A 12,377-nucleotide genomic window follows, 5' to 3' on the forward strand; every position below is an offset into this window, starting at 1 on the left:
GTTGCATATTGAACAGATTACCTCTTCATCAGTTATGGAAAATAACCCAGTAACACCCCTTCAAACCCCAAAAACCACTCCTGGAGAAGTGCGGATCTGTCAATGCGTGTGTTCAGCAGCACTAGAGCACATGGCTGGCTCGGTCAGTAGACCAGGCAGCCTCGGCAGGATTTATCCTTTGAAACCCAGGGACCAAAGCCCAGAGGGGAGAAGCGCGGATTGTTGGCTTCCTCTGGAAACCAAACCCCACAGCAGCAGCTGAGGCCGTGAGGATGCTGCGCTGTGGAACAGGACTTGGGGGTGTCCTGGCCCATTTCAGCTCCCTCCCACCCTCCTCCCTCAGATGAGCCGTGTGTGATTTCTGCTCATTATCAGAGCCCCACTTTGAAGACGTAGCAAGCACTCCAGATCAGCCCAAATATAAAAAGGAAAGAACACATAAAAAATTTAAAATAAAAAGACGGGGTGGGAGGAAGGCAACAGTCTGAAGATGAAACAGCAGCTGCATTCTTCGGTGGGAGGCCTGGGGAGTGCCGAGGGGCACGCTTTAGGTACCTGTGACCCGGCGGAGCTGGGGGCTACGGGCAGATCCCGAGGCGAGGCGGGTCCCCGCTGCCGAGCGCTGCCCCTCGGGCTGAGGGGTGAGACCGCCGGGCTGAGGGGTGAGACTGCCCGGCTGAGGGGTGAGATCGCCGAGCTGAGGGGTGAGACCCCCGGGCTGAGGGATGGGATCGCCGGGCGGAGGGGTGAGACTGCCCGGCTGAGGGGTGAGACCGCCGGGCTAAGGGCTGAGATCGCCGGGCTGAGGGGTGAGTCCGCCGGGCTGAGATCGCCGGGCTGAGGGGAGAGATCTCCGGGCTGAGCGGTGAGACCGCCGGGCTGAGGGGTGAGGTCGCCGGGCTGAGGGGTGAGGTCGCCGGGCTGAGATCGCCGGGCTGAGGGGCGGGACCGCCGGGCTGAGGGGTGAGACCGCGGGGCTGAGGGGCGGGACCGCCGGGCTGAGGGGTGAGATCGCCGGGCTGAGGGATGGGATCGCCGGGCTGAGGGATGGGATCGCCGGGCTGAGGGATGGGATCGCTGGCTTGAGGGGCAGCGGCGGCCCCGCGGTGCTGAGGGCAGCGCCCGGCTCGGCCCCTCAGGAGCCGCCGCAGTCGCAGCCCCGCCCGAGCGCCTCAGGGCGCGGCGGACTCGGGACAGCCCTGAGCCTTCCCCTCAGCCAGGTAGGAAGCTCTTGGAATTGTGGAACCGCCACGGGTGGAAGAGATCTTTAAGACCACTCAGTTCAATGTCAGCCCAGCATCTGCCACTGCAAACCCTAAACCACTAAACCATTTCCGAATATCAGATGCAGAGGCCTCTAACACCTCCAGCGATGACAACTCCACCACCTCCCTGGCCAACCTATTCCCAGGCCTGAACACCTGAACAGTGAAATTTTTTTTCTAAAATCTAACCTGAATTTCCTCTCTCAGCGTGAGGCCAGTTCCTCTGGTTCTCACTGCAGGCCCAGCAGAAGAGACCGGCCCCTCCTCACTGCATGGCCCTGGCAGGGAGTTGGAGAGAGCAGTGAGGTCCCTCCTGAGCCTCCTCCAGACTGACTAAACCCAGCTCCCTCAGCCACTCCTCATGGGACATTTTCTCATCCTTTCATGAGCCTTACTGCCCTTCTCTGGACACACTCCAGCCCCTCAATGTTGTTTTCCTCGAGGGGCCCAGAGCTGGGTCCATCCAGATCACCCTGAGGGTGACCAGAGAGACTTCAGTCTCTGTGGGTGTGTGCTTGGTGTCCCCAATAATGAAATACTTACAGCCTGGGTCAGGGAAAGTCAATCTTCTGCCCAGTAGGTCCACGGCAATCACGGTCCAATGGCAGGACCTAAAAAGATGGTCTTGTGCTGCTGCTAAATGGAGTGGCTATTGAGGCTGCCATACTTTATTGAAGGTATTATCTGTCCTTTGGTGAAAGTCAGTCCAGTTAGAAATGTCTTGTCTGAACCCCCCTCCCCCTGCAAAGCCTGCTCTGTTTCTATCCACACGCAGAGGAGGTTCATGCTGCCCTTCTGGTTTTTTTTGTAAGTTCCCCTCCCCTCCAGTTCCTTTGTCCTGGCCCGCAGGGGCTGGGCACTGGACAGAAATGGGTGATGTGCCCTCGCTGCCCACAGCGATGGCACCGTGGTTCCCATGGTGTTACAGGTGGTGGTGGGACCGCCACCACTGCTGGAGCCACCGTCCTTCCTGGCTGTCTATGATGGTCAGCCCCTAAGCTGGCAGCCTTCTGGATCACACCTCGATGATGGTGGTGAGGGTGGGTAGAGGATCCAAGGGCATTCCCATAATGATTTACTTGCATGTGTCATTGGCATTTGCCTTTGCTAATTCCAACAGCAAGGCAGAATGCAGCCCTGGCTCTTCCCCCTGTTTCTCCATGTGAACCCACCACCTATCAATAAAATCTAGGAAAACCTCATTAGGTTGCTGCAGAATGATTGTATAACTAGCTTGGGGTTCTCTGGATGGTAACGTGAGGAACGCTTTCTCTGCAGCTGTTTTGATCTTTTCAAGGACCGGCCTTGGCAAAACCCAGGCCTGGTCCTTCCCCTGTGCCCATTCCCCATCGCCGCTCAAGTGGTCGGTTGTTATTTTATTCCCAATGGCATCAAGGGCGCTGTCGGAACTTTGCAATAGCTCAGAACATACAGCCTGTAATGACCTCTTCCATGCCCCCTCCCATGCAAGATATTCTGATGGGGTAAGGAGGCACGAAAATAAATCATGGAGGTCATACGGGACCGAGAGATTGGAGGAGAGGGTGGCCTTTAAAAGGCCCTTAAAATATTTGCTTCCCTTTCCAAACTCTTTCTGGGCTTTGCAAAGTTCTCTTTTGTTTTGAAATGAGAATGGCTCCCATTCTGGAAGCGCACTCCCACAACCACTGAACATAACTGGAGTGGCAAGAGGAAGGGTCTCCAGTTCTGGGTTCCGGTTCCTGGGCTCGTCACTTGTGGCTCACGGGGTGTGGGAAGCAGAAGGAGGGGCGTGGGAACTGCAAGTCAGAAGAGGGTTGGCGGTGCTGCAGGGGAGAGAGGAGGGGTCAGAGGAGGGGATATTATGAAAGGAAGGGGTGGGGACCTTTTCAGGAGGAGGAGCCCAAGTGGAGAAGGAGGGGTCCGAGGGGACAGGAAGGGGAGGGACAACTGGAGGAGGAGAGATAACAGGGGGAGGAGCATCAGGGAAGAAGGGGTTGGAGGTAGGAAGAAGGAAAGGATTTTGGGGAGGAGAAGTACAAAGGAGGGGCCTGGCCATGTGGTCCCCACCATCTTGTGCTCTCCAGGAGCCATTTTGGGTACACCAGGGAGGAGAGGGTGAACGGAGTAACTGGAGACTGGGGAGAACTGGGGGGAACCTCAAAATGTACTAACTTGGGGGTTTGAACTGGGGTAGTGGGGTTTAAGGAAAGATCTCTGGCACCATGGCTAACAGTTAACATTTTATTAGCTATTGGTTATTAACTGTTAACTGAAATTTAAGTTATTTAACAAATTAACAAACTATTTAATTAACAAACTTAATTAAAAGATGATGTTCACTGGAGCTGGGAAGGGGAGCTGCAGAGGTGTCACGTAAAGGGTGGGAGACCATCAGCAGTAGGAAACAAGATGTTGCCGGCTCCTGCTGGATGCTCCAGCTGACACAGATGCTGTCACTCTGGTGTTGGTTGCCAGTGCAGCTGCTTCTTGTGTCTCTGGCCTTCGTCTGTCTGCTGTAAGGCAGAGCATTTTGGTTTTCCAAAACGCTTCCACTCCCGGGCTCTGCCTTTCAGAACCACCTGCACCGTCCTGTGAGTCTGCTCCAGCTTAGGAATGCTGGGGAGAAAGGGACTGGTATTAGCCAGACAAACATTTCCAGCCAGACGCTTTTCTGTCTCCTTGCAGAGCACCCAGCGTTGCATCCTCCCTCTGTGCAAGCAGTGAGCAGCTCTGTGCAAGAAGCAGAGCTGGGGACTGGCTGGTCCCTGGGTCTCTCATTCTACATCTTGCAGCCCTTCAGGAGCTTAATGTTTCATGCAGTGTCTTTTGCCAGTGTCTCCCTACCAGGGCCAGATGATCTTTCTGTGCTCCTGTGGGAGCTGCTGCCTCTCTGGGGCTGCTTGTCTCCAGGCCCACCTCCCCATCCCAGTCAGAGGGACTGAAGGGAGGGTGTTAGGGGATGAACCAGGCTGTGCTTGGTGATGCCCAGCAATAGCACAAGAGGCAACGGGCAGAACCTGAACAGGAAATTCCACCTGAACCTGAGGAAGAACTTCTTCCCTTTGCGGGTGACAGGCTGCCCAGAGAGGGTGTGGAGTGTCCCTCACTGGAATTATTGCAGAGCCCTCTGGACACAGCTCTGTGCCACGTGCTCTGGGATGACCCCGCTTGAGTAGGGAAGTGGGACCAGATGACCTCCTGTGGTCCCTTCCACCCTGTCCCAGCCTGTGATTCAGTGACAGCCATCAGAAGTGTGAGTTGGCAAGTGTGTCAATGTTTCCCACCTGCACAGCATGGTGGTCTCAAAGTTCCCCACATCCTTTGGGGAGAACAGCACATGAAAGGTCTTCTTCTGGCCAGGAGTGATGGTGCCGAAGTTGGGGTTGATGGAGAACAGTGACTGGTCATGGGTGACATCTGGGAGGACTTCCAGGGAGGAAGTGGCACGCTGCGGGGAGAGACTCCGTTCCTTGGAGCGGCACCGCTTCTTGGAACGCTGCTTCTGCTTGGCATCCAGCTGCTCTTCCTCAGAAAGCTGCTCCTGGTCAGAATCTGGCTGTTCCTGCTTGGAATTCTGCAGCTGTTCCTGCTCGGAATCTTGCTGCTCCTTGGCAAGCCACTGTAGGCGCCGCAGCTCAGAAGGATGCGTCTCAAAAGGATGGTCCTGCTCCCTCCGGAAACGAAGCACCAGCTTTCTGCGCTGCCTTACAACAGGAGCAGAGCTGAGCCGACCTGCAGAGAGGAAGAGGACACCATTCAAAGACAAAATCTGTGTTCCCAGCAACGCTGCCTCCTGCAGCACATAGATGGAAGAGAGCTGGGATGCACTCGGAGCATCTCTGGCCAAGTTCCAAGCAGGGAACAGAGCTTCTGGGAGCAGGGTCTCTGCCTGCAGCACACACTCCTGTGCCAAAGCAGGAGTTGGTTTTAGACAGTGACTTTGCAGCTGCCCTGGAGTGGGGGACTGCACACAGACAGTGGCTGCAGGGCAGCTCACTCGTTACACCATTGCTCTGCCCACTCTCAGACTTCTCAAAGCAATGACCTGATGTCCCCTTTCCCAGTCCTGACCCAGCACGTGGCTCTCCCCAGAGCCTGGCTCAGCTCCTTTGCAGAGCAGAAGTGGCAGAGCAAGAACAAAAGGGGCGGAAAGGCAGAGGGGGAAAGGACAAAACTCTCCAGCTGCAGCTGGGAAGGTGCTGATGAAAGTGGACGTGTGGACAAGAAGGAAAAAGCAGTTCAAGTTTTGGGGTGAAGGGGCAGGGTCTTCTCCCCAGGCCCTCAGCTACCAAATGAAATGCCCTTACTCATCAGAGTGGTTGAATATGGCATCCTCACTGCTTCACTATCTGCAGGTGCAGCTTCCTCCCAGAAGTATTCCAGGGCCACCTTCCCTGTGTTGTGCATCCTGAAACTGAAAAGCAAGAAGGAGGAATTAAAAAAAAATGTCCAATAAAGAGAAAGCAAATAGTACACTAACATTGTCTGAGGGGCTCCTGCTACCACTTTCTGCTGAGGAGCATCTTCTTCCCCAGGCAGCCCTGCCATGCTCAGACTGCTGTCTTGTGTGGCCCAGAAAAGTATTTCAAAGTCTGGAAGTTTAAGAGGAAAGGGCCAACATGGTGCCCAGGATATTGAAGCTAAGGGGCTTACTCTGGACATTCTTTAGGTCTTGCTTTGACTGCAAACTTATTCTTGAGCAGATGAGGACAGGTGACACGCAGCGAAAGCAAACCCATGGCTGTTCTCAGCAGAAAATGGCAGCATTGAGCCTCTCCTGACCAGCCTCTCCTGCTTGGCTTGGCGTGCATGTGAACAAGCCTGTGCTGGTTTTGGCTGGTGTGGAGTTCTGGGAAGCAGGCACTGGGTCAGCCCTGGGCAAAGGTGTCACAGCATTGTCACAGTACAGCTGGTCTGGACTGGACACAGTGAATCTGGCCATAACACAAATCCAATTCAGCTGGCCTAGCTCATGCCTGAACGTGTTCCCAGATAAGTTACAGGGGACCCTTGGCCAGCCCCATCCAAGCTGAGAAGTGAGCACAGCCCTGGCCAGGAAGTTGGGCAGGGAGAGAGATCTCAGCCAATGGCTGTCTAGCCCGGGAGATTTGCACTGGGTATTTCAGTGAGCTCTGAATAATAAACGAGGCTGTTTTGTCTCCTGAGCACCTGGAGCACCTGGAGTCCTGAGTTTTGTCTCCCCACCCACGGCCAGCACAAAGTTACACAAAGGCAGCTCCCGCTGGCAGGGCCCTGCCTGGCCTCAGCACTCACGTGGCTGTCCTTGTCTGGAAGGGCAAGGTGTCCTTCAGCTGAACCACGACTGTGTCCAGTTTGAACTGGGCGTAGGCAACCAAGGCACTGAGGTACAGCTCGGCCTCCTGGCCGCTCTTCTTCAGCACAGTGTGAGCCGGTTCCGGGACTGTCTCCACTGTCTGCAAACAGAGGAGAAAAGAATCACTGAGCAGAGCCCAGAAAGTCAGGCTGAGAAGGGAATCTCTTGGCCTCCAAGATCAGCCTCATAGAGGGACTAGAAAGGACCATTCACTTTTAGTTCCCTGGAAAGATGACAGAATTGGGACTGTTGTGCTGCAGTAGTTGTTTCTGCCCACTGATCAAAGCAGTCTTACCACAGCTGTTAATGTACCCATGGAGACTACAGCGGTGTTCCAATCCCTGTACTTCAACCTTGGAGAGGGACTGACTTTTTCCCTGGTCCCCTAGAAATCCAGCAGGTCTCAAAATTAGGGTTAAGTTCCCCTGCTGGAGCTCTGTGGGTGGAAAACCCCATGACTGAAGACTTCTAGGAAGCATCTTCTTGTCTTAGGAGAAAGTGCTCTCCAGATGTCACCTGTGGAGCAACAGCCACACTGCTGGCAGCTGGGGATGGGCATTTTGGGACGTGAAAGATCTCACTAGGAAAGTCTCCAGCTGCAGATGTTCTGATAGAAAAGAGGATGGTTTAGAGGCCTTCAAATGGTCCAGAAACTTGGAAAGAACCTTCACCCAAGCTGAGTGTGTTTGGCAATAATGACAATAAAAGCAAGAGTCTCCAGAGATGATCCTTCTCCAGACTCCTCCATACTGTCATACAGTGCCTGGGCTACTCCATGATGAGATAACCCTCCCAATACAGAGACCACAACCAAAATCTCTGGTATCCATGGAGACAAAACTTGGAGTTCACCAGCAGGTGCAGCAGAAGTGTATTTGTCTCCACTTCAAAAGAAGAGACAGAGTGCAGCAGACTTAACTCCTTGTTGGTGAAAGGGCACCAAATCATATGGAGAGATTTCAAACACCATAAAATGAGATAATCATAAAACACTGTCTCCCATTCAACATGGGCTGCAGCACTTGTGCTTGTGGCACAGACTGATAGTGTGTGGCTAATGGTCTCTTGTCTAAAGGCTTCTCCTCTTGTGTGAGGGTCGTGTGCATCCACCTCTCCCCTAGAATGCACTGCTGGTGAACCTCAGGGCTGTCCAATGTCCAGAGGAAGCAGGAGCTGCTCAGCCAGCAGCGATGGTGTTATGGTGGTTCTTTTTGGAAAAGCTGTGGTGGCTTTTTTTGCCATTTTGCTTCTTACCTTCTCTTTTTCAGGCCATTGGGCTGCTGGGTCCTTCCCAGTGATGTCGTTCCACAAGACAATGCACATTTCGTCGTCCCAGTCTGGAACCTTCCATGGTGGCAGCTCAAATTTGATCTTGGTCACCTTACATTTCACAAGGTGCCTCCTGAAGGTGGCTGGGACATCTGATTTCAAGGTCACTGTGATGGCCTTGGTGCAGCCAGGGTGGAGATGTCCCACCTAGGGAGAATCAGGGAGTCAAGACCAAACTGGAAGCACTGCCAAGGGCAGGACTGATAGCAAAGGGGACTGATGTGGTGAGCAGCTGTGCCAGGAACCTGCACCTCAGTGTGGATTTATGTGAAGTTGGAGAGACAAAAGTATGAAGAGAAGGTACCACCTCCCATAACGTGAAGCCTTTTCTGCAAGGCTGGCAGCCTTGGCCCAGCCAAGCCAGGGACTGCATCTCCCATGTGGCACTGGAATGGGCTAGCACTGGCATGGGAGGTCTCCCTGCCAGCTCCCAGGAACGCCAGGGCAGGGCTTGAGCAATGGGGAAAGGCAGAGCAGCCCCCACTCACCCTGGGGCAGAACTGGAATGGGACGTCTGCCTCCCACTCGAAGCGCATGAACGTCATGCCGGTGTGGTTGGTGATGGTGAAGGTCCTGTGGCAGGGCTTCCCAACAGGACAGTCCCCAAACTGGATGTGGTTCAGTCTGACAGCTGTTAAGGAGGAAAGCAAGGGATCTCAGCATGCAGGGAGTTCCACCCTGCCCCCCTCACATGCACAGACTCCTGTATGTTCAATGCTTCCTTGCTCCAAGCCTTCCTCCCTCTGGCAGGGAGCTCCCCAGGCAGTTCCCCATCCCACCACTGTCAGGGAAACACCCTGGCACACCCCTGAGCCAGCGCCATGCAGCACAGCACACACTGCTCTGCATGCATGGCTGCCACACCCACGGGCCTCCATGTCCAGGGGTGACAGCCCAGGCCTGGCTAGAGAGAGGACACACATGATCAGATATTTTCTTCTTCCTTGTTCCCCCTTGGCAGCCTCTCCTCTCTTACCATCAATGATGTCTTTGTTCCAGCTGCTCTTATCATTCCTCAACTGTGGGTCTTCCTCTAGACAGTTGAGGGTGAATTCATCCTTGTGGCCTTCACCCACCAGCTCTATCAGGGTCTTCTCAGAGTAGGTGTCCCCCACTAAAACACGGATCTTCCCTTCCACACGTCGAGCCAGGGTGGGATCGAAAATGACATCAAACTCTGCCGATTGCCCACGATGCAGAAGCAGGAGAGGCTTCTTTGGGGGCTTGCTCTCTGCACAGCAATGGAAATCAGAATTAAGTGATAGAGTTGTACAGAGGAAATATTTCCATATCTGAGGAACAGAAGGTTGAAACCAGCTGCCTTCTGAGCACAGGTTCTACCCGCAGTGGTTCCAGACCCTCTTCTTATGTTCACCAGACTGCCATCTCCAGACACATCACCACTTCAGCAGCTTAACACCTCAGGTTGATGCCCAGCCCTCATTCCATCGCTTCCAGCCAGCTCCAGCCACATGGAAAGCTGAGCCAAAGAGCACTTTTGGCTTCTGCTGGCTGCCTGTGTGCTCAAGGGCTGTGTTTGTTCAGGCTGGGACCTTCCCGCATGCTGCAAATACCTCAGAGGCTCCCCTGAGGCAGTGACAGTCCCCCAGAACCCAGCCCACCACGTCTAGAAGAACACAAGAACTTCCTACAACTTGCTAGGAGGAAACCCTGCAAAAAGTCCCCATGAAAAGCTCGGGGGACAGAGAGCCCAAGGAAACAAAGTGTGTCTAACATCTGGCTGCAGCTCAGAGAAGCCAAGAGCAGGGCACACGTTTTCCCTCTGGGCACGATCGAACTTCATGGTTAACAAATTTACCATTTCCAACAGAGTCCTCTCCCACATCTTCAGTGTGGAATCTCTCCAGTGTGGAGCGCCTGCCTTTCAAGAAGAATGCTCCATGCTCATCCTCCAGGTGTAACATAAACTGAGAAAAGGGAACACAGAGCACAATGATACTGGTGTGAGTACAGGATGGCCCAGGGACTGACACCACAGTGCTGCTGGTCCTGCACAGGAACCCAGCACCTCTCCCACTGCAAACAGCACTGAGCACAAAAGTTAAGTCAAACCAGCTGGGAAAAAGGGGTGTTTAGAGGCATTTGGATTGAACCAACACTGAACCAAACAGGACAGAAAGCAATAAGCAGAATATAATTAAACCACAACTAAGTTTGCTTAAAATATAGTAAATTGGGGAATATAACCTAATGGAACTGGAAAATCACACATGTCCATGAGAACAAACCTGAAAGACGGGGGAAAATACTCCACCACCTTTCTTGTGTTCAACTTAAAGAAGAAAGACTGGATGGAAAATTTTCAAGAACTCCCTTCTTGGAGAACAGATGTCAGTCCCTTGCTTAAAAAGAATTTGTGACACCTCTTGCCAGGTCAGCCATGGTTTTTGGGACCCTTCCCCTGTGCCACAAGCACTTATTCCCAAACCAGACCATTCCTTGAGCAGGTGCTCACCTTGACAGGTACGATGCCGTTGTTACGGACGACCAGGGGGAGCATCTCTAAATCCCCCAGCTGGAGCCTCTGGAAGCGCAGCACGGCATTTCCTCTCTTGCTGCGAGCTCTTGGGCACACGACTGTCACCTGCGGCTCGTGCCCCCTCCCACTGATGGTGAAGCTCAGGGTTTGGGGCTTGATTTTCACAGAGCTGCAGGAGAGGCACAGAAACAATTCCAGCTGGCAATAACCCATTTCTCACTGGGCAAGCCAAGCAGCAAGGGCAATCCACACTGTTTTCCCTGCCTGCTGCTCCTGTACCCCACAACACAGCCCCCCACCAGCCTCTTCCCAGTCCACTCAGGGCCATTCACAAGAGGAATCTGCTCCAAAGAGCCAGAGCCTTCCACAGTAACAGTTAAAAGTAATTGCACTTAATTAAATCATGCAGTACAGCAGATACATAATGAGGCACCAGAGGAGATATGGCAAATCCCCCGGCTGCAGTGAGATGAGACATAGGCAACAAGCAAAAAAAGCACAGCATGAAAGCAGTACAAAAGCAAGAAGGCAAAAAGAAATCATTGTCACTATCCACCAAGATGATTTCCAAGAACAATATAAAAGCAATTGCTTATTAGCAATTAGACTTCTCTTGCTCCAATTCAGCCACTAAAGGCTTGAGGAAGGGCAGGTCCAAGCCCCTGTACACAGGTCCCAGTGCAGAGGAACAGGGCTCCTCTTTCATACCAGCTCCCATCACTCACATGAAATAGCTTCATGAGTGCAGGGAATCACAGAGGATCACTTAATGTCACAGAAACAAAGAGGAAATTGTGACTGCTGACTTGCTGTCACAGAAACTGATCCATCTAAGCTTCTGTCCTTGGAAATGCCCAGCTCAGGTGTAGCACATCTCAGTAACTTCCAGTTGGCTACCGAATATTTCCCTGTCTTCCTATTTCCTCATCCAGGCTAAACCTGTATGATAAATCAGCCTCATTTTTCTGCTCTATCTAACAGTTCCTGCCTCCCAAATCATCTCATGCCGAGTACTCTGCCTAAGGCTCCTGAGAGCATTAGAGCTAACAAGAGGTCTGTGCCTTCCCAGTGGAGAGGCAGCTGTCAGTGAGGCCTCCCCCAATATTTCTCAGGGTCAATTACCGTTTGGGGATGACAAGGGAAGCCTTAAAAGTGCAGTTGTAGTTCTGCTCGTCTGGTGGGGTGAAGGTCACTGTAGCAACAGCGTGGGATGAGCCGGGAATGGACATCTGGACAGGATGCAACTTGAAAACGGTGATAGGGCCTTTTTCCTTGGGGGAAGCCAGAGAGCAGTGTTAGGAGGAAACACCTTCCAACATGACACAGTTTTAGTCATAAAGGCATTACTGAAAACAGCATGTCTGTAGTGGTTTAGATTTGCTAATTGGAGTTTCTCAGTTAATGCACTAAATAACGTGGTGGGTTTTAGCACTGGCTAAAATCACCAGGGCACTTACTCATTTTTTGTTGTGAAATACGGATAAGGAGAAGGGTAAAACAGGTTTAAAACTTAAAAGGAATAAAGAAACTTTACTAACAGGACTACAGGAATAAGAAACATCAGAATAAAACCTCCAGAACACTTTTTCTCCCCCTACCCAACTTTTTCTTTTCCCAGCTGACCACTGGGAGACAAAACCTGGGATGGTAAAGCAGCATCAACTATACAATAGTCTTTGATCAGTTCTTGTAAGGAGAAGAGTTTTTTCTTGTCATGCTATGGAGACTTTTCTACAAGAAGCAGTTTTCTCCTGGCTTCTCTTTTCTATGAACAGCAGCCAGCCAGGCAAAAATCTTGCATTGTGACAGCTCTTCCCATTTTCACAGCCCTCCTAGAGGTGTGTTTATGGGCTGTGAACTCAGGGGGTATTGTTTTAAGGATGAGTTGTTCAAGCAGGGAACACTGACCTTGTGCTAAAGCATTGTGTGTTCTGAGTGCTGGCAGCTGCCCTGCCATATGTGGGAG

General features: G+C 52.6%; 1 protein-coding gene across 1 annotated transcript in view; it reads right to left on the bottom strand.

Annotated features, from left to right (window-relative positions):
* Window positions 1-3,700: 3,700 nt before the first annotated feature.
* Window positions 3,701-12,377, bottom strand: part of LOC131582744 (hydrocephalus-inducing protein homolog) — a 56,410-nt gene continuing 47,733 nt past the window's right edge. Inside the window, exons 48-57 of the mRNA XM_058846212.1 lie at window positions 11,534-11,682; window positions 10,388-10,580; window positions 9,731-9,839; window positions 8,888-9,142; window positions 8,400-8,542; window positions 7,837-8,058; window positions 6,522-6,682; window positions 5,555-5,661; window positions 4,532-4,979; window positions 3,701-3,863 (exon numbers count right to left, since the gene is read on the bottom strand). Of these exons, the coding sequence (XP_058702195.1) occupies window positions 3,701-3,863; window positions 4,532-4,979; window positions 5,555-5,661; window positions 6,522-6,682; window positions 7,837-8,058; window positions 8,400-8,542; window positions 8,888-9,142; window positions 9,731-9,839; window positions 10,388-10,580; window positions 11,534-11,682 (1,950 nt within the window). The remainder of the gene's footprint in view (window positions 3,864-4,531; window positions 4,980-5,554; window positions 5,662-6,521; window positions 6,683-7,836; window positions 8,059-8,399; window positions 8,543-8,887; window positions 9,143-9,730; window positions 9,840-10,387; window positions 10,581-11,533; window positions 11,683-12,377) is intronic.

This window comes from Poecile atricapillus, chromosome 10 (assembly GCF_030490865.1).
Source record: "Poecile atricapillus isolate bPoeAtr1 chromosome 10, bPoeAtr1.hap1, whole genome shotgun sequence".
Classification (NCBI taxonomy): domain Eukaryota; kingdom Metazoa; phylum Chordata; class Aves; order Passeriformes; family Paridae; genus Poecile; species Poecile atricapillus.